This window comes from Sciurus vulgaris, assembly GCF_902686455.1.
Source record: "Sciurus vulgaris genome assembly, chromosome: 12".
NCBI classification, from domain to species: Eukaryota; Metazoa; Chordata; class Mammalia; order Rodentia; family Sciuridae; genus Sciurus; species Sciurus vulgaris.
The window spans coordinates 4,018,838-4,040,737 of NC_136473.1; the positions used below are offsets into that span (position 1 = coordinate 4,018,838).

The following is a 21,900-nucleotide window of genomic DNA, read 5'->3' on the forward strand; positions in this document are numbered from 1 at the left end:
CTTCCCTACATGGGCTGAATTGTCAGTGCCCCCAGCTGGCTTTCATCAGAGCGTTCCTGTTGAACACAACGGTGAGAATGAATCTCCAGCAGGGGCACCGCGCACGACACAGCTAGCTATGCGGAACAGTGAGGGATCTAAGGGAGCCGTCAGCTCCGGATGCTAAAGCAAAACACGCATGTCACGTTAATAACTCCATTCAGAGACCACAAGAAGAGCTTATACCATGAATCATTTACTCTTAACACTATACAGCTGGAGGGGAGGCTTGTGCGGCAGCACAGGGCAGGCAGGGACTTTGCAAAGCGGTAAGGGCTGTAGGTAGTCCCAGTAGGTGTGAAAGCACCAAAAGTAACATGGCACCAAACACCCAAAATAAAAATGGGAACTCTCAGCAGAGTATTAAACACCAAGGCAATTTTAGAAGTAGCTCTGGAGTGGCTCTCCCAGCGTCACTTCCAACTGCTGAATGGTCTTTTGGCACTGGTGTTCTACTTCTTCACATTCATCTAAAATAAAATATCAAAATTAAATCTGGGTCCATCCGTTGTCCTGCCTCAGTTACCGGCCTGATTTTCAATGTCCCCTGTTCTCTAGTAGTTGCTCCCTGGGGATGGAAGAAGTGTAGTGGTGGCCCAGGACATGTGGCACACTCCCCTCTGCCTTCACTCTCTCCTAGAGGAGAGCACTGAACAGGATGGAGTAGAGCAGGCACGTCCGGACTCCAAATCCAAGGCAATGCTGCTCCTACAAGTTCACACAGCCCCTCTCCAGGGGTAAGTTGCAGAGCAAGATGCTCTTCTGCTCAGGAAAGCAGTAAGTGAGTGTGCAAGAACCAGTCCCCTTGCCCAGCATCCCTGCTTAACAGAAAGGGCCACGAGGGGTGCGGTGCACAAGGGTGTGGGACACACCTGGCTTCGTAAACAGCTGCACCTGCACTGGCTCTGTTTCCACCATCAACCTACTTAGGTCTTACAAGCCTCTAGTTTCTTCCTTTGTAAAATAGGGACAATGGTGTTTACCCCCCACGAGGACTGAAGATATCTGTGTAGGGCACCTAACACTGAGCAGCCAAGTGCCAGTCACCACTCAAATGGACATCAGACTACATCCTTAATGGCACTAGATGCTCCCACATCTGGAGACCAAATATTCAGCCATATAAATGTATGAGGTGAACGAAAAATCAGTCTGAGCACAAAGAAACAAGGGTAAAGACAGTGACAAGTCACTGTAGACAGAATGAGCAAAGGGTGATGGCTTCCTGACTCTTGCCCCACCACCTGCCCATACATCTGGGAGTGGGGCAGAGGACTGGACCCGCTGCTAACCACAGTAGATCCAAGTCTGCATCAGCACTGGGCACATTTCCACAGAATTTTACTGTAAATATTTAGTTATAGTTTGGGACCTACCTTCCATCAATTCTGCTAAGAAAGGAATGGATTCTGGTAGCAAAATGATATAATTCTCCTTCAACTTTTCAGCCAGGGCTAACACAGTAATCAAGGCAGCAAACCGGACCTGACAGGGATAAAAAGAATAAAAAAGTAAATTTACCCTTTGTTCACTGCTATATTTAGTATATTACAATCTAGTCTGACTTGAGACAAGCTCTTTTCAAACTAAGTCTTACTTTACTTGCATTTATTTTACTTCATTATTACACATTAATGTTATTCTTTTATTTTTAGATTACCAGTTTAACTACTTGGGGTCTGTTTAGAATATGGGTAATTGTACAAATCAGTTTTTAGAACTGTGTTTCAACACTGCTGTTCTTTAATGTGAATGTCTTTTTACGATATTTTTCTTTAAAAAAATAGTAAAATGCTACTTGCAAACTCAAGTGTGTCACCAAATTTAATTGCACTGGAGTCTCCGATTTGCTGGACTGCCTGAGATGATGCCAGTCTGGCAAGGAAGAGCCCTGCCGTCTCTTGCAGGTGACTTCACCACAATCCCTGGCAGCAGTCACCACTGCTTCATGAGGGGCAGGGCACCCATATGGGTTGCGTTTTCATCTCTGAATAAAACGCACTGTCACAACGTCCTACTTTTGAAATTCAAAACAAAACAAAACAACCGGTTTGGGTGCTTTCTCTACACCTTGTCACACACCTCGTCTGTGCAAGGAACAGATGCAGTCACCAGGTATTGTTACAGTACCTTTCTAGTTTGAAATAATTTTCACAACTACCTATATTCATTGTCAACTTTTTGATTTTGTGCAACCAAAATAAAATACTAAAGTAAATTTGGTGCTGCAATGTAATCTGTGACTTAAGATTTAAGGGTTTATCACAACAAGTTCATTATGTTCACTCCTAATTAACAAATGTTACAAATTTGAACTAACAAATCCTATTATTAGAAGTCTGCTTTGGTCTGATTTATCCAGTGAGGCTCTGTATGGTAATCGGATTGAGAAATGGCCACTCGTTTCTGAAACATTTGCAAGTTTCAATACGGCAGTCTGACTTCTACTCAACCTGTTATGGTTATTTCTGTTGCCACCACTTGCCCAAGAGAACTGTCAACCTAACCTACATAGAAGAGACAGTATACAATACATGCATTGCTCTAACTCAAAGAAGTGTTCTGTGGACAAACTGAAAGCATTTATCTCAGGAGTATAATGACATTTTTAAAAACCATAAGGAATTAGAAATTTACGTTTTGCTATTCAAGAATTACAATTAAAAGTACTTTGGTGCTTATGCCTACCACACCTGGGGAGGATGCCACTTGGCAGGACAGACCCATCACTACAAGAAGAAGTGCAGCGCCCTTCCCTCCATGCCCGGGTCCTATCCATGACCTCCATCCACGCTGCTGGCACCATGGGGAACGTGCAGCTGCAGAGCTTGTGGCCCATAGCCCCTAACCTTGGGTGAGGAGTCTCTTGTCTTTAGCAGAATCTGGTAGTTCAAGGGTTTCCACAGAGAGTCATCGGCCATGGCCACTGAGAACTGTGCAATGCAGGGAATCACGTGCTTTGTCACCCGCTCCTGGAACTTCTCCTCTCCTCCAAGTCTGTTTTCCAACTGTGAAGAATGGGACACGGACCGTGAGCAACAGGTCTCGTTTTCCTTCTGTTATCTAACTTTCTACCGCAAGTTTCTTATCTCCTGGAACTCAGTCTCACAACCCTCGTACCAGCCCTCTTTTCCAGAAGGAGAAACCCTGAATAGCTTTCCTCCAGGGGCAGCCACACCCTCACTCCCCTCCCTGAAGAAGCCATTAAACAGCTAACATTTTTGGGGGGGTTACTGGGGATTGAACCCGGATTGTTCTGCCACTGAGCTATATTCCCCACAGCCTTTTTTATTTTGAGACAGGGTCTTGGTAAGTTGCCCAGGTTGGTGTCAAATGTGCAATCCTCCTGCCTCAGTCTCCCAAGTCACTGGGGATCGCAGGCACGCACTACCATGCCTACACACACTACCACGCACTACACAATTTTTAACTCGAGAGTAACTATGGAAAGGTGCTTTTTCTGAACAATTCAAAAGAAAAACTCCACAATGAAGATCCATGAAAAATCAATTTTGAAATGTCATAAAAAAAGACTCCCGCACCCCCTCCACCAAGAAAAACCTTTAAAAAGCCCTGCAAGCTGCTCTTCGGTGAATATAAACCTGCAGAAACTGGCAAGTGGCAGCCTCAGTTAATGGCCAGTTCTGCTGGTTACCTGGTCCACCAGAGGCATCATCAGGGCTTCTGCTCTCTCTTTACTAATGAAATGCTGGGTGTCAAAAAGGAAGATCTTATACAGACAGCTCAGGATAAACTGCAACAGCAAGCAGCACTTCTCAGGGTCATGTTCAGAGTCAAAAAACGCTTCATCTGTAGACAAATGAAAAAGACAAAAACCAAAGAATGTCACAGTTAACCACCAAGGTTTAAATGTGAATCACTATCAACACAATACACTCACAATACTCAGAAGAGTATTTTAAAAATGACCTAGAAATCATAATCGGCATGTAGGTAGGTTAGAATTAAATGGATGGTTTCTCAGAAGGGGAGTAAAAACTGATTCTCATGCTCAGTTTGGCAAGTTACATCACCAACTGTCACCTTCAGTCACTTAGTAGCATCAAAGAACAGACCAGTCTTAATTTTAACCCCCCCTCTTTTGGAGGGGGTTCCCGGGGACTTAACACAGGGTCTGATGCATGCTAGGCAAGTGCTCTACCACTAAACTCTACGCCAAGCCCCAATTTTAGTGATTCACAGTGACTTCCAATGACTAGTAATAATGCCCATTTATTTTATTCTTTCTCCTGGGCCAAATAACACTATTCCATCATGCTGAAACAATCACTTCAATGGCTGACAAAAATGAAGTAAAAACTCACCTTCCTTAGCAAAGAACTCTAGAACCTTCCAAGCTATATCTTACACTAACTGTGTCTAGTGTATGGTATGCAGAAAAAGGCTACAGACTGAAGTGAAGGAGCTACCAACCTGTTTTGGAGATGTTCACCTGGTTCAAGGTGTCAGCAAAAGGTTTCACCAAGTGGCCGGCAAACAGAGTAAAAAGCCCCTTCAGCTTCCCAGCAATGCAGTCTGCCAGGTTGTAAAATGTTAACAGCCTGTCCTTTGGGGCATCTTCTGTTCTGGCCCAATCAAACAGCTAAAACCATAACAGAAGATTAGCTTCTACTCATGCCTTCATGTGCATCTGGGCAGGAAGGGAAGCAGAGAAAGGAAGCCTCACCTTGAAGAACAGGGGTCTGAATGTGACCTCGGAGAGTTTCACGATCATGGCCACCAGACAGTCAATGATACAACTTTCTGTTCTCCCAATTTCCTCGAGATCATCCTGAAAATGGAAGAGCTGATGTATTAGCCAGGGTACTGACTCTTAAATTATTTGGCAAGTACGACTATTTGCACAGTGTGATTTTTCTTGCCACAGAGAGTTGACAACCCTAGGACCGTGTGAGAGTACAGACCAGCTCACCTCTGAGTGCTGTGCCCGGAAGTCCAGGGCCTCCAGGAAGAAGGCGGTCAGCTGAGACTGATGGGAGGTGAGCTCTTCCTTCTTCATCACCCCGATGTGCTCTTGCAAGATGCTCATGAATGGGCCCATGTTATTCTGCCACAAACAGCAAAGAGAACTCAGGAACTCTTCAAGTGAAAATAAAGATTTCAGTACCACCTCTTCCTTCTCCAGAGTCCAATACCCAAATGATCTCACCTTCCAGTTCCTTGCAATCTGCTTGTAGGTTTTGCTGATGGCAGGTAATAAGACTCGAGGTGACAGCCTGGTGGCCAGTGTCTTTTTAAGAGATGTGAGACGGACATTAGCCTGTGAGGCAGATCCCATTTCACTAGTGATTTTCTCCAAATGAATCACCTACGGAAATATGAAAAATAGCCACTGAGGCCGTGATGGCTCTGTGTTGACAATCACACTCACTCAGAAGGCTCAGTGATGGCCCAAGTTTGGGAAACTGGGTGTTGCCTCAGCTATGCACAGAATTCTTTTGAGAGCCAGCCTTGCACGTCTGTAGGTAACCCTGGGCAGATGCCTCCTTCCCAGCTGGGGCAGGGATGAAGGTGAAGAGCAAATGCAGAAACACTGAGAACCCAGACTGATAATCTTCTTAGACAGAAATCCGGGACCCTGGGAGAGCCAGGTTCTTTCTTGTTAAAAAAAAAAAAATCAAGAAAGTGCCTCACAACCTAGGCCCCTTTCTGTGAGGCAGTCATGTTTTGTTTGTTTGTTTTTTTTGGTGGCAGTGCTGGGGACAGAGCCCAGGCATCCACATGTGCTAGGTAAGTGCTCCACAACTGAGATACCCCAAGCTCCAGAAGGCTACTTCCAAGCCCTAACAGTAGAGCATGTGAATTGGTTAACTCACGTACACCATGGTCGTTAAGATTCCTAACCTCATAAGTGGCAAATGACTGACACGATAGAACAGCAATAATCAGAGGAGTAAGAGGCCAATATTCTTAGGCACTTTTGATCAGAAAAGCCATTTGCCCAGTGTCTTCACAGGTACCTAATGACCTTAAGGCTTCCACTATGCAAAATGACTTCGGACTAAGAAGCCTTCACACCAGAAACCATTAGACACGCCAGTTTCCACAGGAAGCACAGCAGGCAGCTCGACCGCCCAACTCCCAAGACCTCGCGGAGTGAAAACGAGCAATAAAATACATCCTGCACAGTCAGAAAAGAGAAAAGCTTCACAGTGAAGCAGAAGGGACAATGAAAGAGAAACACAGGCACATCTTTTCAGAAGAATTGGGGAAAAGAAAATAACACTGAAAAAGAACCAATAACAATGATTAAATGGCAATCCTTGTTCTCCCACCTCCCTACAGAGCACTTCACAGTCACCACAGCTCACCTGGGACAGGACGCCTTCCAAGTAGGGGCTGAGGAAGTGCGGCAGAGTCTCCACGACTCTGTGCAGGGCGGCCAGGGCACTGAGCAGGCAGACCTCGCTGTGAACCAGCTCGCTGGCGCTCCGTGTTGCTGCCAGCAGTGATGGCATCAGACTAGAAGGAAAGAGCAAGTTCTTCAGAGAACTTCAAACAGAAGCAGACTGCAGGATGAAGCAGGGGACAATATGGAAAAAGCCAAATGAACTGTGCCCATTGTGTCATTATATATCCAACAAATCACAAAACACACCTACACGTTTTATGTGACTGAAGTGCAAGAAAGCTCCCATTACCAACAGTACAAGAGTAACTGTTAAAAACACACGCTGTGTCAGGACTGTGCAAAGCCTGGCAGCCCTGTCCCGTGGGAGTCTCAGGGGTGGTAGGCACGCCTCTCTTATCAACAGCAGCGCTCCAGCAGCTAGTCGCAGTCAGAGGCACAGAAAGGAGCTTCTGACACCATGCAGGCTGCTCTGGCCTGCTTCTCTGCGAGCTTCACCCTGCTTTCTAGTCACAGCTGGTCAAAGGGGACGAAGAATGGAGGGGACAAGTAACATCACAAAGCAGTGTGTCTGAAGATAAATGGCAATGTTGTATTTTCCACTTTGAAGAAAAGATCAATTCTTTAACAAATCTACTTTTATGTAATTTCCACTCAGTCCAAAAAGAGTCACCACGGCATTCTTTTTCAATCTGCGAGGGACAGTAGTGGTTCCTGTGCCACGTCTCCAGCAGCGTACCTGGGAAGCTGAGGGATGGCCAGCGCTTCCAGGGTGGAGGCCACCTCTGCTATGCAGAGAAGGGAACTTCCCAGGACATTCTTGTCTTCCTTCCTTTCTGGAGCAATCAGTTTCACTGCAGTATTCAACACTGGCACAAAAGACTCTGGATTTCCTGCACCAAAATTCTTGCATAAAAGCTTTAGCGTGTATAGAGCCGTCTGTCTGTTTATGGCTTGTTCTTCCCCATCCTTTTTTTTACGCTGAACAATGGCCAAAAGGACTGGAACCAGTTTTAGAAAACGGTAAACCTGAAGAAGAAGCCACAATTCTCAAATAATTAAAGCTGCAAAATCTGCTAGTCCATCTTACATCTTCACAGTTTTAGACTCTCCCAGTGGAAATCAGATTGAGGGCTCCAGTCTCTTGACTATACTCAAAGCAGCGGTTTCTCTATGTGCCTTTATTGCTAAGCAAATGCATGTGCTCTGACCAACCTCTGATTCATATAAAGTACCCCAAGGAAAAAGGATTAAAATTACCTAAAGCTAAGGCAGTGTATGGCCCCTATCAAGCAATAATTGCATCAGGCTGAATTTCATACTAAGAGCTCTTGCTACACACCTGGGTCACTACTAGAACATCACACTTTTAAATACACACACAATACAAGGTTAAATGGCATACTGGAGAAACTTCAGGGAGTTAAATGTAGCTCTTCAATAAAGTAAAGGAAGCTATACACATCTGCAATATGACTTCACTCACGGTCTTCCTCTTCCAGGATGTATTCTGCTGTAGCTTGTTGTTCAAAAGATCCAATGCTTTCCGGCGAACCGATGGCAGTGGATTGCCTACCAGCCCCCTAATCACAGTAATGAATGTTTCTGTGGACAGCAAGGCATTGACCTACAGGGAAGATTACATTTCACAAAACGAACAACCTGACAAAGATCAACCAACTGAGACTTCTATTTACTGTATCTCTCTGAGCAGACATTTTCACACACACTTGTGCAATCCTTACACTAACCTACTAGTACTAGTATTGCTCATTTCATTAACTAAAACAGAACAAAAATCCTAATGCTATGAACAACTGAATTGCTCTAAGCCATGGAGTCAAATAATTCAGCTAAATTTGAAGCGTGACCTTAATTTCAAAACCAATGATTTATCTAATATACCCAACATATTTTGATTTTATTCTACCTGAATGAAGTGGAACATTATTTGTTACATGACTATTTAAAACATCCTATTGAGGTACATGTTCTTATAATTTGGTAAGGTGGCATCTTTTTCCAGAAGAGTTTATTTCTAGTCATCAAGAGAATCTTTTCAAGAACAATCTGAGCTTTACTATATTAATAAAAGGTCTTGCTAAATTCACTCTTAATTTTTAACCTTTATTATTTTATATATTTATTTTTATGTGGTGCACAGGATTGAACCCAGTGCCTCCTCACATGTGCTAGGCAAGAGCTCTACCACTGAGCTACAACCCCAGTCCTAAATTCATTCTTAAAGTAAAACTTCAAGTCAAATAATTTTTCAATGATATAAAAACCACTAACAAAACTCAGCAATTAAGGAGAGAAATGAGAACCTACCTTATCTAACATGTCATAAGCTTTGCTAAGAAGTGCTCGCCAAAACTTCACAGTTAGTTTATCTGCATTTTTTTCCATGGACTGTGCTACAGTGTTGATATAGCCAAGAATAGTTTCTAGCAACCTACAAGGCACAGGAGACACCCAACAAACAGCAGCTGAAGGCATTTAAAGAACTCACATGTCTCTATCCCTGCAGAATGCTTCAATGGAAAAAAAACATTTAATAATTTTGTATTGAGGCTGGGGAGATAGCTCAGTTGGTAGAGCACTTGCATCACAAGCATAAGACCCTGGGTTCAATCCCCAGCATCACCAAAAAAAAAAAAAAAAAAAAAAAAAAAAAAATTAATACTGAATTATTTAAAAAATTATGTGGAAGGAAAAGAAACTAGGGATTATTGCTATAGAGAAATTCCATGAAGAATTAAACAGAGGCCTCTGACTAGAAACGACTCTCTGACTCTGGCTCTGACCTTGGTAACTATATCATGGTTTTGTAACAATATCCAAGATTCCTAGGAAATGAACACTAGGGGACAAAAGCATAATGTATGTAACTTAGTTTCAAATGGTTCAAAGACAAAAATGTATGCAAAGAGAATGATAAAGTAAATGTGACATAAAATGCCCATGATCAACCTGGCTGCAAAGACTGCATGAGTTCTTGTTCTAGTCTTCCAGTTTTTCTGTAAGTTTGAAATTACTTCCATATAAAAAAATGAAAAAAGATAAACATACCTCTGTTCAAGTCCTTTTAAAATTTGAGGACCACCACTTTCAACCACCTGCATTTTAAAGAAAGCTCCATTAGATAACAACGTGGATACCTACTTCATATGAAGTAGGTTCAATGAAACTCAGGAGTATACACACAGACCACACACTTTAAGTTTTATGACATTACAATTTAATCAGGTTCAGATCACCCTCACTAGACTGTGGTTAATTCAGATTCTCTTATAATTCTATCATTATCTAGGAAGTTTGAAAAAAAAAAAAAAAAAAAAAAAAGTCAAAAAACAGAGTAAATGAGCAATACTCACTTGCCCACTACCTAACTTAATGGAATGCTGACCTGGTTAACTTTCGCAGAATCAGCTAAGTAGTTAAACATGGACAGCTGTGGTCCCCTACATACTGCTCCCTGGTCCACCCTCCCATCCCCTATGCCTCCAGAGAAAACCACCCTGCTGAGTCTGCTACCAAGTTTTTGCAAGAGCACATATTCAACATGCTTTTCTGGTAATTACTGGATTTTTGAGAGCTGTGTTTGGGGACTTCACTTCAACACTACACAGCACTCCTCTGTGGAACCACAACTTACTTACCTGTTTGCCTCTGTTGCTAGATATTAGTTTAAGTCTGTTTTTTTTTCCTTTTACAGGCTGAGTATCTCTTATCTGAAATGCTTGGGACCAGAAATGTTTCAGGTATTTTTTGGATTTTGGGATAATATGGATTTGCATAAACAAAATGAGATATCATAAGGATGGAACCCAAGTCTAAACACAAAACTCACTTATGTTTTATGCACACTTTGTACACACAGCCTGAAGGTAGTTCCATACAATATTTTTAGTGTATCTGTGGCTGTGATTTATGACCCGTCATACGGGTTGGATGTGGAATTTCCTACTTGTGGTGCTGTATCAGTGCTCAAAAAGTTTTCGGTTTTGGAGTATTTCAGATTTCAGATTAGGAATGTTCAACCTGTACAAGTAATTCTAAAGAAAAACATATTTATAAATCTCTTGAGCATCTAGACCAGTTTTGTAAACACCCAAGGTCAGGAAACAATAAGCCTCTGACCCCACAGGACCCTGCCAAAGGCTCTCTGAAGTTTGGACCACTCTGCAACCCACTTCCGTGTACCTCATGTCCTTGCCAATCCTTTGTTTAATAGCTCTGATAATTTTACCAATTTGACGGGCGCTGCGGTGACATCTCATCTAATCTTCACTTCCTGCGCACTGGGGAGGCTGAGATGTGTTGTATAGCAAGTAGCTATTTGTGGTTTCTCCTCACTGACTTCATTTTTTGCCAGTTGTTCTAACGGAAATGGATGCTTTTTTATTTATGCAGAACAACCATCTTCTCTTGGTCTGTGGCTTTCTTTTCAATATATGGTAGGTAGCTTTTTGTTGAACCAAAATTTCAAAGAAAAATTCTTCTTTAACCTTGGGTCACAATATTGTTCTCAATTTTATTCTAAAAGTTCCAGGTGTTGCTTTTCACTCTAAAGTTTTCACTCTACCTAAAATTATCTGTTGTATATGATGTGAGATCAGAGACTTCCCCACCACAAACAGAAAACGAATCGCACCAGCACTAGTAGCACTAGTTCTTATTGCCCACCTGACACCTTTCCTACCTACATCTTGATGTGTTTCTGAGCTAACTGTTGGGTCACACTGATCCATCTCTTTCCTCTTGCTCCATTGTCCTTAATCCTGTGCATTTTTGGATCAATTTGTCAAGGTCTTTTAAAACATGTCATTGAGAAAAGTGCACTGAACTTCTTGATCAATCTGGGAAGAACTGAAATCGTTAAGAGTCTTCTTGCACACAAACATTGTCTCTTTCCATTTCTTTTGAGTCTTCTTTTGTATCTTTTAATATCCTGGACATTCCTCCTTGATATTCTTGCATACATTTGGTTAGGCTTACTCTTACAAGTTTGTTTTTATTATTTTACTCTATTTTTTAATAAGGTAAACTGTAGTATTACATAATTCTTTTTTTCCTGATCCTTACATGTCATTTCTTTTTTTGAATAAAAGGGATGACAAAAGGCACCTTTGTTCCTGACTTTAGCAATGACATCATTAATGTTTTGTCATTAAAAGTATGATACAAGCCATATAAATACCTTTATCAGGCCACAGTAATTCCCATGTAAGAGGATTTTTTTCCCTTGGATCATGAATGAATGAATTTTTACATAGAAAAAATCCAGTAGATTGATAATTTTGATGATTACTTTGGTCTGTAAATGTGTTATGGTACTTCAGTAAGTGTTCTAATGTTAAACCATTTTTGTATCCTGTCATATTTCTTTCTTTCCTTTTCCCTCTCATTATCTAATCTGAGATTTAACACAGGGACAGCAGAGCGCACCAACCATCCGTGCAGAGCACACCACACCCTGGTAAAGCTCTAGCATACTACGAGCAGCACAGAGCCCCTTCTGCACACCTGCATCCCATGTGCCCCATCCTCCTCCCCAAAGATGCCACTGTCTTACCTTCTAAACCATAAACTTGCTTTGCCTGGTTCTGATTTTATATAATGGAAACCAGGGTACATGTTCTTTTGTGCCTGGCCTCTGTCTTCCCATATTGCTTCAGATTCAGAGAGGGCTGTGCTGTCCATCTATGCTCCCATGTGACCACAGCCATTTATCCACTCCACTGGTAGATGCTTAGATCACTACCAGTTCAGCTGCCAAGAACAACGCTGCTGTAAACATTCTCGTAGGAGACTGCTCGTGTACCTGTTCATACCCTATGCTGGGAACCCAGCTCTTGAAAATGAAATTACTTGTTCATAGGGCTTATACAATCACCCCTGGTAGAACATGCCAGCTTTTCATGATGAAGTATACTCCTTTTTCTAATATCTTTGAAGGCACACCCCACACTTTCACTACACATTTGTTAAGCTATCTTCACTAGTTTAAAATTCAGTTCCTTTAGAAATAGCAGGTGCAATTTATCATAAACCCATTTAAACACCTCACCTTTTTGAGAAAACTATTGGAAGCCAGGAGCTGGGCCATGAAGGACACTGACAGAAATTTAAAATGCCGTAGCTGCTTGCTAGTATGGGTGTCGACATTAAAAACCTGCAGCACTTCTTCTTGTGACTTGTTAGATACTGCCTTGGGAACGGTTTCTGAAAAACAGCAACAGAAAAAGCGGCCTTTCAATCTGACTTCTTGGCATACTGAGCTTGAGACAGCAGGGTGAGTGGGATGCAATTTCAGATAGGAAAAACTGGCATTATGACATGTAGCTTTTCTTCTTCCTAGTCGGTGAGAAATGGAAGTGTAGTTTCCAAGACAGTACCCCAAAGTACTAAGAAGAGATGTATGTGTAAGGCAAAAAACAACAGGATAACTGAGAAAAACAGATGGTGAAGACACTCCAGAAGAATCCTTTAGATGCTGGCTCTGGACGGAGTTCCTGAAAACTTAGGGGCACTTTTTTGGCAGCCCACATAGGCGGACGGAGACTGCGAACTAGCCTTAAGGCTTAGTTTTTTTGTTTTGTTTTTAATTTATTTTTAGTAGTTGTAGATGGACAGCAAGCCTTTATTTTATTAATTTTTATGCAGTGCTGAGGATCGAACCCCATCCCTCACACGTGCTAGGTGAGCTCTTGGCCACTTAACTACAGCCCCAGCCCAAGGTTTAGTTTTAAAAGTCTGAAAATGTGTCTCCTAGAACTTCAAACCTAAGATGGAGACTTTCTTATCCAGATGTATTTAGGATAAACAGGCTGGGGGAACAGTGGTCAGGGGGTCAATTTCAGTAAAGAGCACCTGCCTTGTGCAAGGCCCTGCATTCAATGTCCAGCACAGAAAAATACCAAACTAAACTTAAAAAAACAAACAAACAAAAACCGAAGCCCCTCCAACTATCCCAGAGAATGGCTCACAATGAAGACTTCCTTTTTTTTAATCTTGCCGATCATTTTGACTCTTCCTTAACCATGCCACCAAGCTGCAGCTCTTTAGGCTCTTTCCTGGTCTGTTCCTGCCAAACCTGAGCCAAGCACCCAGTGACAAGGTCCACAGCTGGCCACACAGAAAGCAGTCCTGGGAGCCCTTCCTCCTAGTCCACCGTGCTGTTCTGCTACGAAGGCAGGACACTGGGAATGTCCACTGCATCAGCCCTGCCTTCAGCCGGCCCTACGGGCCTTACTGCGATCAACTCTCCTCAAGATTGCTCCCTGGTAAATTTTAACATTCAGGTACCACTGCTGTGCTATCTGTTTTTATTCTTTTCTTGCAAATGTCTGCACAGATATTTTAGTGGGAATCTAGTTAGGTCCAGCTTAACTTACTGTCATTTGAACATAATTCATTCGGGACACGGGGGGACATTCCATAGGCAACACACGCACGGTAAAGACAGAGAACAAGCAACATGTGAGGCAAGCAGAACTGCTGACCCTTTCCCACAGGACTCAAGAAAGTACACGATCACATACTCAAATTAAAAATAGTCAATTAAAAAAAAAAAAAAAAAACCCAAAGCTCTTTTAAAGACATGCCTGGCTATGAGGCTGACATGCACTCGCTCTGCTGCTCCCCATCCGAGGAGATGGCAGCGATATTGGACTTACACTTACCCTCTTTTTCCTCTGGCAGCTTCACCAAGTACTGGAGGATGCTCATCAAGCTTTGCACCTGATGCTGGACACTAAACTCACAGCAGACTGAGATCCAAAATTCAGTATCTGCCTCTAGAACAGCATCCTGTATGGAGAGAAAGGACAAAAAATAACAAAACTGTTACCTAACAAATGTTATTAATAACTATAAATAAGGGAACATGTTCAAAAAACATCCCTGAGCATGCAAAGTCATCCTATCTTTCTTTATTGTCATCACCAGATGAGTAGTTGACAGGCTCCTTCTGTAAAACAGCCATTCATGAGAACTGAAGAGGGAAGGATCCCAGCAGACTGCACTCTGATTTCCAGAGGAATTTCACACATCACTTCACTGCCATAAGGTCTAGCTCGACTCCCAGATCCACGTCTAAGAAATCATTTACAAACAACCCTGGACCTATGAGTTCTGACCTCGTCCATCCAAACCATCACCAGGCCTGTGTCTTTTGATGTGGATGCTCTTCTCCTTCCTAACAAAATGCTCCTTTCAAGAGAAAGAGTTTCATTACTTCACAGCCTCACTCTGTTGGGCTTAAAACAGAACCGCCCAGCATGGCACAAGACCTATTTGTCAGAAAAGGGAAACTGCACTCAGAAGATGCTGTGCTGCTACTGAGGACATTCCAGTGCCAACAGAGCTGGAAGCAATTTTAAGGAATTCCAAGAACATTTTTGAAAAAGGTGCTGGTTGTGGTGGTGTATGTCTGTAATCCCAGCTACTCAAGACGCTGAGGAGGGAAGATCACTGCCTCAGCAACTTTAGCAAAGCACTATTTCAAAAATGAGGAATAAAAAGGGCTGAGGATGTAGCTCAGTGGTAAAATACCCCTGGGCTGAAGCCCAATACTGTTAAAAAAGAAAGAAAGAAAAAGGTTCTGGGCAAACACTGTCAAATAATGCACATTAAGCATTGCTGGCCCCGAGTTTAAACTGGACAGTATCACAAAATCTGCATGAAACATGACCATTTTCCTTCTTATCACCCCGCCGACATTCTGACCTTTTCTCCACAGGCAGCCACCAGCACTGTTTTAGTGACGTACTGTTCAAAGAGCAAGACAAGAAGAACCCAGAGGAATTTCTGTGCACCAAGAGTATCAACAAGCTGAACAAGGATGGGCAGGCGCCTGTGCTCTGGAACATGTGGCAGTGCATCCACAAACACACTGATGATTTTTACCACAATTTCTTCAACATTTCTTGTGACTTCTGTGGAGTCTCCACTATCAGACTGCAGAACAGAAAGCAGGAACATGAGTAGGTGCAAATAACCGTCCTCAGAACAAACTTGCAGTGAAAAAGACCAGATCTTTGGACATGCCCTAGAAAAGTTGTCAAAAGAATTTTTCAAAATTGCTTTTAGTTGTCAATGGACCTTTATTTATTTATATGTGGTGCTTAGAACTGAACCCAGTGCCTCATGCATGCTAGACAAGTGCTCTACCACTAAGCTACAATCCCAGTCCCTGTCAAAAGAATTTTAGTAATCAGGATCTATCTATCAATAAGTATCCAATGAGTATCAATCACATCCCAGGCACTATTTGGCACTGAGGGGAATACAGAGTTTAGGACGTAAGGCCTGCCCAAAGGGAGATGTGTGATCTGTATGGAACAAGATGCACACGTGAGAGAGAACAGGAAGCAGCAAATGACAAGTGCTAAATGTGTGGCACAGCCAGCCAATCTGTATGGGTCCCCTGGGAAAACTGCACAAACACAACGCATTTGTATGGTGCTGAGAATAATGGGTATGATCTAAGTAAGCACTACAAAGAAAGGGCAAAAGCTCCCTGCTGCTTTCAGAATAAAGTCCAACCCATTTTACTATGGCACTGGTGATCAAAATAGAGTTGGTGCATGACAGAAAGAATTAAAGAATAAAGAAACACTTGAAATGAATAGCCCAATGCTCTCATTTCAGCCTATCTTTGATTACCTTCTCCATCAAACTGATCTACATCACATTCTTTGAACACCCTGTGCACATGCCCACACCAGGCCTCTTCCCTGTTCTGCCATTCACTACACAAATCCTATTCTCTTCTACCCATTTGAGTTCTGTTTCTTATGAAACTTTCTGTTCATCCTGGCCCATCTGGAATTTTACCTATTCTGAACCCTTTATCATTTACTTTTTTGGCACATGTATTGAACATGATTTTCTTTTTAGGCATATGTTCTATATTTACTAAATTATTGAACACATAAAACACCAATCTAATGCCAAATTAAAAGGAGATGGTATGACTATGTTCATCTCTGAGATGGTCAAGAGTATGAGTATAGACAGTAACAAGCAGAGTAAGCAGAAAACTCCAGCATGCAACCACACCCTCTCACCTCAAAGGCCACTTTGTTCTTTGCAATTCATCCCTCCTTGGCAGACGCTGTGCGTCTCTCCCAAGGACCTGGCTCAGAAAGTGCGCCTGGCAAAGGTCGGACTGCATGCTAACAAATCGCCACTGCAGGTCTAACAGCTCCTTTTCTGTTTTTCCGCAGCAGCTTTGCTGATCACAATAGTGTGCTATTACGCTGACGTGCTCTTCTGAAGCAAACTGCCAGCACAACCTTCAGACGCCCTTCAGCCCAGCAGCACCAGCTGCAGCTCGGCTGATCACATCTTGGAAAGGAAATTATTTCCAAGACTGATTTTGATCATCATCACCATTCTACAACTTAGGAGCCACAATTACTTGAGCACTTCAGAAAGGTGGCTTTTTTTTTTTTTTTAATATATTTTTAGATGTTGATAGACCTCTATTTTATTCATTTATTTTTATATGGTGCTGAGGCTCAAACTCAGTGCCTCACACTTGCTAGGCAAATGCTCTACCACTGAGCCACAACCCCAGGCCCCAGAAAGGTTTTTAATACCAATCATATATAACATTCAAAAAACTAGAAGTAATAATGATGATGGTGGTGTTCAGACAGCTTACCTGAATCAGTGCTGGAATAACCATCTTCACTGTCTTGCTAATAACTTGAAAACTGTACGTGTCATCTAGGCGCATGACATTGGCACCCATAAATGTAAAGATAGACATAATATTGTGTAGAACTTTATCCTGAAAGAAAACACAACTATCAACATTTTCTATTTCAAGCATATCAAAGGCCAAGAATTCATTACAACTCACCAATAAAAACAGAAATAACCTGCTTTAAAAATGGGCAAGGGGTTGGGGCCATTATTCAGAGCACATGCTTAGTATGTGCGGAACTCTGGGTTTAATCCCTTGCACCACCAAAATTAAAATAAAATAAATAAGTAAATAAATGGGCAAAATATTTGAAACATTTCTGCAAAGAAAATATAAAAATTATCAAAGCATATGAAAAGCATACTTGCTTATGAAAAGATGCTCAATATCATTAATCATTAGGTAATTACAAAACCAAAATTCCATGATATGCTTTCACACTTATTAGGATGGCTATGATTAAAAAAAAAAAAAAAAAAAAAAAAAGGTAATATAACAAATTCTGGCAAGGATGTGGAAAAACTGGAATTCTCATACACCATTGGTGGAGGTGAAATGGTGCAGCCACTTAGAAAACAGTCCAGTAGTTCCTTGAAAAGTTAAATTACCATATGACTCAGAAATTCTCCTAGGCATGTACACAAAACCTTACATACAAACATTCATAGCAACCCTTCTGAGATCTACAGACTTTTGTCCAAATAAAAAATCCCACATAATAGATTTTCACATGTCTTCAACAGATTAAGATTCCTTAAAGCTCATGGAGAACCTCCATTTAAGACCCTCTGCCCTCTGATCAAAGCTCTGTATGAAAAGTGTCAAACTCTTCAAAACTTTTTTTTTTGTGTGGTGCTGGGGATTGAACCCAGGGCGTTATGCATGCTAGGCAAGCACTCTACCAACTGAGCTACATCCCCAGCCCAAAACTCTTTAAACATTGTACTTTATAGAAGGAACATATTTCTTCAAACGAGGTAGGTTATAATCAAATTAACTTTCTTGTCACTGGTTGAAGGCTGCTTAGAGAATTAATAGTCAATGGGCTATTAATTTTCAAACCACACTAATACTTACTACCTTACAGTGTGACAGGTACTAGCTGAGAGCTAACCACAAGTTAAACATATGGGTCCTCACTGTAATGCTAGGAATGAGGTTACCATTCTAATTTTCATTTTCCAAAGAGGAGAACCAAAGCTTAGCAAGATTAACCAGTTCACAGTACCCAGCCTTAAACAGGCAGGGCCAGAGTACCAAGAGTGCTGGGGGACCCCAGAGTCTAATGGCTTCATTTATTTACTTATTTTGCAGTACTGGGGATTGAACCCAGGGCTTCACACATGCTAACATTGTGCTCTACCACTGAGCCACATTCCCAGCCCTTTTTTATTTTTATTTACTTACTTATTTTTTAATTTATTTTCCCAGCCCTTTTATAAATTTTTATTTTGAGACAGGATCTTTGCTAAGTTGCCCGGGCTAGCCTCCAACTTGATATTCCTACCTGAGTCTCCAGAGCCCCTGATATTACAGGCAAGTACCACTGTACCCAGCTATTTTTTGTTTGTTTTTGTTTGTTACAGTGCTAGGGATCAAACCCAGGACCTCCCACATGCTTGGCAAGTGCTTTACTACTGATATATACCCCCAGGCTCAGCCCAATGAATTTAAATCAGTAAGTACCAATGCATTTCCATGGGAGAAAAATATCTCAAGTACCTACAGTCTTAAATCATTAACACTCACCGGAAATATTCCAGCAACAGTACCCAAAAGTAAAAGGGCGTGGTGATGAGTTTGAGGCATCTCTGAAAGGCGGATGCACTGAACTATCAATTCCACATTGAACTTCTCCTCATCTACAACATCTACAGTGGTGATAAATTTTAAAAAATAAGTAGCAGACTCATATGCACTCAAAGTAGGTAAGTTTTCTACCCAACAAGCACGTACCTTTAGGTATCCTGCCACCATCTGGGGAGAGTTTCTGGCAGATGTTGAGCAGACAACTAAGAATTAATTGCTTGGTATATTCCATGTTCCCCTGCTCTGGTGGCAAAGGCTCTAAACACCTTTAGGATATCCAGAGGAGAAATGAACGGAAATATGAAAGTTGCTTAATTCATTGCCACGTTAATGACTACTGTCTAGAACTCATGTTTAGAAAATAATAACTAAAATGCTGTAATTAAATATATAAGATGTAAGTTTGTAACTTTAATTTTTTCTTATATTGACAGGTACACATGTCAAATTCTCCTTCCGTCATTGTATTTTCCACTATCCCATCTGGAATCTTTGAGTTAAGAATTACTTTATTCTTCACCTGACAGCACATTCCACAATTCAGGGACATACTCCACACCTATCTATCTAATAATTTATGCCTAAAAAATAAAGCAGGTGTCTCAATGTATCTTTAAATACAAGTAACAACAGTTTGGATACAGTATCAAAAGTCAAGAAAAAAGCAGCAAGGTGAGAAGCCATCTACTGACGCAGGTGAAGTCCATTCATGGAACTTCATGGCAACGAGCACCTAGACCACAACCTTCAACTACAATACTGGACTTGCTCTACTGGACAGACTGACTAAGGAAGAAGAGAATATGCTCAAAAGAGAATGTTAAGTAGAATGAGATGGAATTATTAGAATTCTGTTCTCTCTCAGATCACCAAAGCTAAATGTCATTACCTAGACAGCAAGTTAAAAAGAGTTGGTATCAATATCTGAGGGCTTTTCAGTTTCTTCTTGTGCTGCAATAATTCCAGAATGAGGGTTACTCTTTGCCAGTAAGAACCTCCAACTTCCTGAATGGATTCTGTATCTTGTGATTTCCTGGGAAACAGAAAAGACAACAAGTTGGAAATGCAAACACCATCACTGCTAAGCAAAAACTCTGTACCCAGTTATGGGAAACATGGGTATCACAATGGTGTCATAACATGCAGAGCAGGAACAAGCATATTCTCAGTACATTCACAGCTCTTACTTCTGCATTTTTTGTCTTCTTGTTTGCTGAATTGTGCCCAAGGATTTAGTTTTATCTGGTGGTTCCAGTTCTATTCTGACTTGTTCAGCATTAATGGAAATCTGAAAGATGGAAGGAAGAATGTTTGATGATATTAATTCACCAGGATGAAATTAAAGCAATAAGCAATAATTAAAAGAAATATGATCAAAGCATTTGTGTCCACTTTTATATCTTTATACCAGTTTAGAGCCCAGACTAATCCCCAAAGGCAAACACCATCAACAATTTCTTATATTTTCTTTTGAAAAATTTCCATATATCAGTAGTTGTTTAAAGGTATATATTGCTCTGGTATCTTAAAAATCTACTCATATCAGTATATACTTATTTCACCATAAGGCATGTGTTTATTGTCACAAATATAACAAAGTGTTTCACATACTATATTTTGTAATCAGAACAATGTTTACAGTGAGAAAAGCAGCTGTCTTACACTTCAGGTCAAGCTTACCTTGGCTGACATGGCATGTTTCCAATATTTCATACACTCTCTATTGAGATGGAAGTTAAGGGGATTTGGGTTAACATTTTCCTTTCAATAACCCTTCAAATATTTTAAAATACTCCTTTTTGCAATAAATCTTAATTCAACCAGCACTTAATTAGCACTACAGAGTATTCAAAGCCTGTTGAACAGGTGTTATTTGTGATTCTAATTTCCCCTCACATTTCTTTACAGTATGACTAAAACCAGTCATTTTCCCATAAGAACAGTTTAGTCAACCAAGTGGGGAAGGATGACTTTCTAGATCTGTGTCTGCCCTACTCTTCTGTCATCTGATGCTACTTTGTTGCAGACCACAAGGAAAATCAGAAGGAAAAGAGGGAGGAGGTGTAAATAAAAACCAACCAACCTAGCACCAGCCAACACTGAGTTCCAGTTCAATGCTCATTTTAACTGCGCTCTCTTGCTACTGTGCACTTGCCTCTGGAGGGTTTATTCTCGGTCTCAAGTTATAGTTCTGCATTTGTCCTGATTATAACATGGTACCACTTCTCTAGTCCAGTGCCACTCAATTTCATATTCACCCTTTAGAACAGAAAGCTAGTCACCTGATACAGATCATCCATACCCACTATTTCCATGTGCAAAGCCTGAGATACCCTAACCAACTGGAAAGGAATAACTAAGACACACACGCACACTTAGTCATAACCCCAGATTTTGCAAATATGGGTGGGATCCCAAAATCTCTCCTCTAGAAAACATTGTCATGATATCTAGATATCATCACGCTTGGATTTTGATTAAAAAGACAATTGCAAAACGTATTTTTGTTACTACCATAGAAATATGATTTAAAAACTCTATTTAGATGATATTAAGGAATTAATATTAATTTTTTCAGGTGTAATAATGGCATTATAGTCATAAGAAAATGTCCGTTTTTTAAAAGATGCATAGTAAATGATGTTTTGAGGTTTACTGTAAAATGCTTCAGCAAAAACAAAGAAAAAAATTAAGTGAATCTTAAATTTTAAGAACTGCTAAATATGGATACTGTGCCTTCACCATACTAATTCTCTAGTTCTGCGAATTCAAAATACAGAATAACCAGGTGGTGGTATTCTGCTGTTAGCTAGGCTTCCATATACTTTTTTATTTTTTTTTATTAAATTTTTTTTTAATTGTAAACAAATGGGACACATGTTGCTTCTGTTTGTTCATGGCGTAAAGGCATACCATTTGTGTAATCATAAATTTACATAGGGCAATGTTGTCTGATTCATTC

General features: G+C 41.1%; 1 protein-coding gene across 4 annotated transcripts in view; it reads right to left on the reverse strand.

Moving 5' to 3' along the window:
• Nucleotides 1–140: 140 nt before the first annotated feature.
• Nucleotides 141–21,900, reverse strand: part of HEATR1 (HEAT repeat containing 1) — a 45,138-nt gene continuing 23,378 nt past the window's right edge. For 3 of the 4 annotated variants that reach the window (XM_079106882.1, XM_079106881.1, XM_079106883.1), the window contains 21 exons: nucleotides 20,126–20,226; nucleotides 19,828–19,971; nucleotides 19,086–19,204; nucleotides 18,879–19,000; nucleotides 17,085–17,213; nucleotides 15,143–15,373; nucleotides 14,098–14,224; nucleotides 12,483–12,637; nucleotides 9,482–9,528; nucleotides 8,741–8,864; nucleotides 7,896–8,036; nucleotides 7,149–7,438; nucleotides 6,372–6,522; nucleotides 5,210–5,368; nucleotides 4,973–5,107; nucleotides 4,727–4,831; nucleotides 4,474–4,642; nucleotides 3,695–3,849; nucleotides 2,889–3,047; nucleotides 1,416–1,524; nucleotides 141–509 (listed from right to left, as the gene is read on the reverse strand). In XM_079106882.1, coding sequence (XP_078963008.1) covers nucleotides 421–509; nucleotides 1,416–1,524; nucleotides 2,889–3,047; nucleotides 3,695–3,849; nucleotides 4,474–4,642; nucleotides 4,727–4,831; nucleotides 4,973–5,107; nucleotides 5,210–5,368; nucleotides 6,372–6,522; nucleotides 7,149–7,438; nucleotides 7,896–8,036; nucleotides 8,741–8,864; nucleotides 9,482–9,528; nucleotides 12,483–12,637; nucleotides 14,098–14,224; nucleotides 15,143–15,373; nucleotides 17,085–17,213; nucleotides 18,879–19,000; nucleotides 19,086–19,204; nucleotides 19,828–19,971; nucleotides 20,126–20,226 — 2,961 coding nt within the window. In that variant the 3' untranslated portion in view covers nucleotides 141–420. Of the gene's footprint in view, nucleotides 510–1,415; nucleotides 1,525–2,888; nucleotides 3,048–3,694; nucleotides 3,850–4,473; nucleotides 4,643–4,726; nucleotides 4,873–4,939; nucleotides 5,108–5,209; nucleotides 5,369–6,371; nucleotides 6,523–7,148; nucleotides 7,439–7,895; nucleotides 8,037–8,740; nucleotides 8,865–9,481; nucleotides 9,529–12,482; nucleotides 12,638–14,097; nucleotides 14,225–15,142; nucleotides 15,374–17,084; nucleotides 17,214–18,878; nucleotides 19,001–19,085; nucleotides 19,205–19,827; nucleotides 19,972–20,125; nucleotides 20,227–21,900 lie in introns of those variants that run through there. The other variant, XM_079106884.1, reaches the window with a different exon arrangement.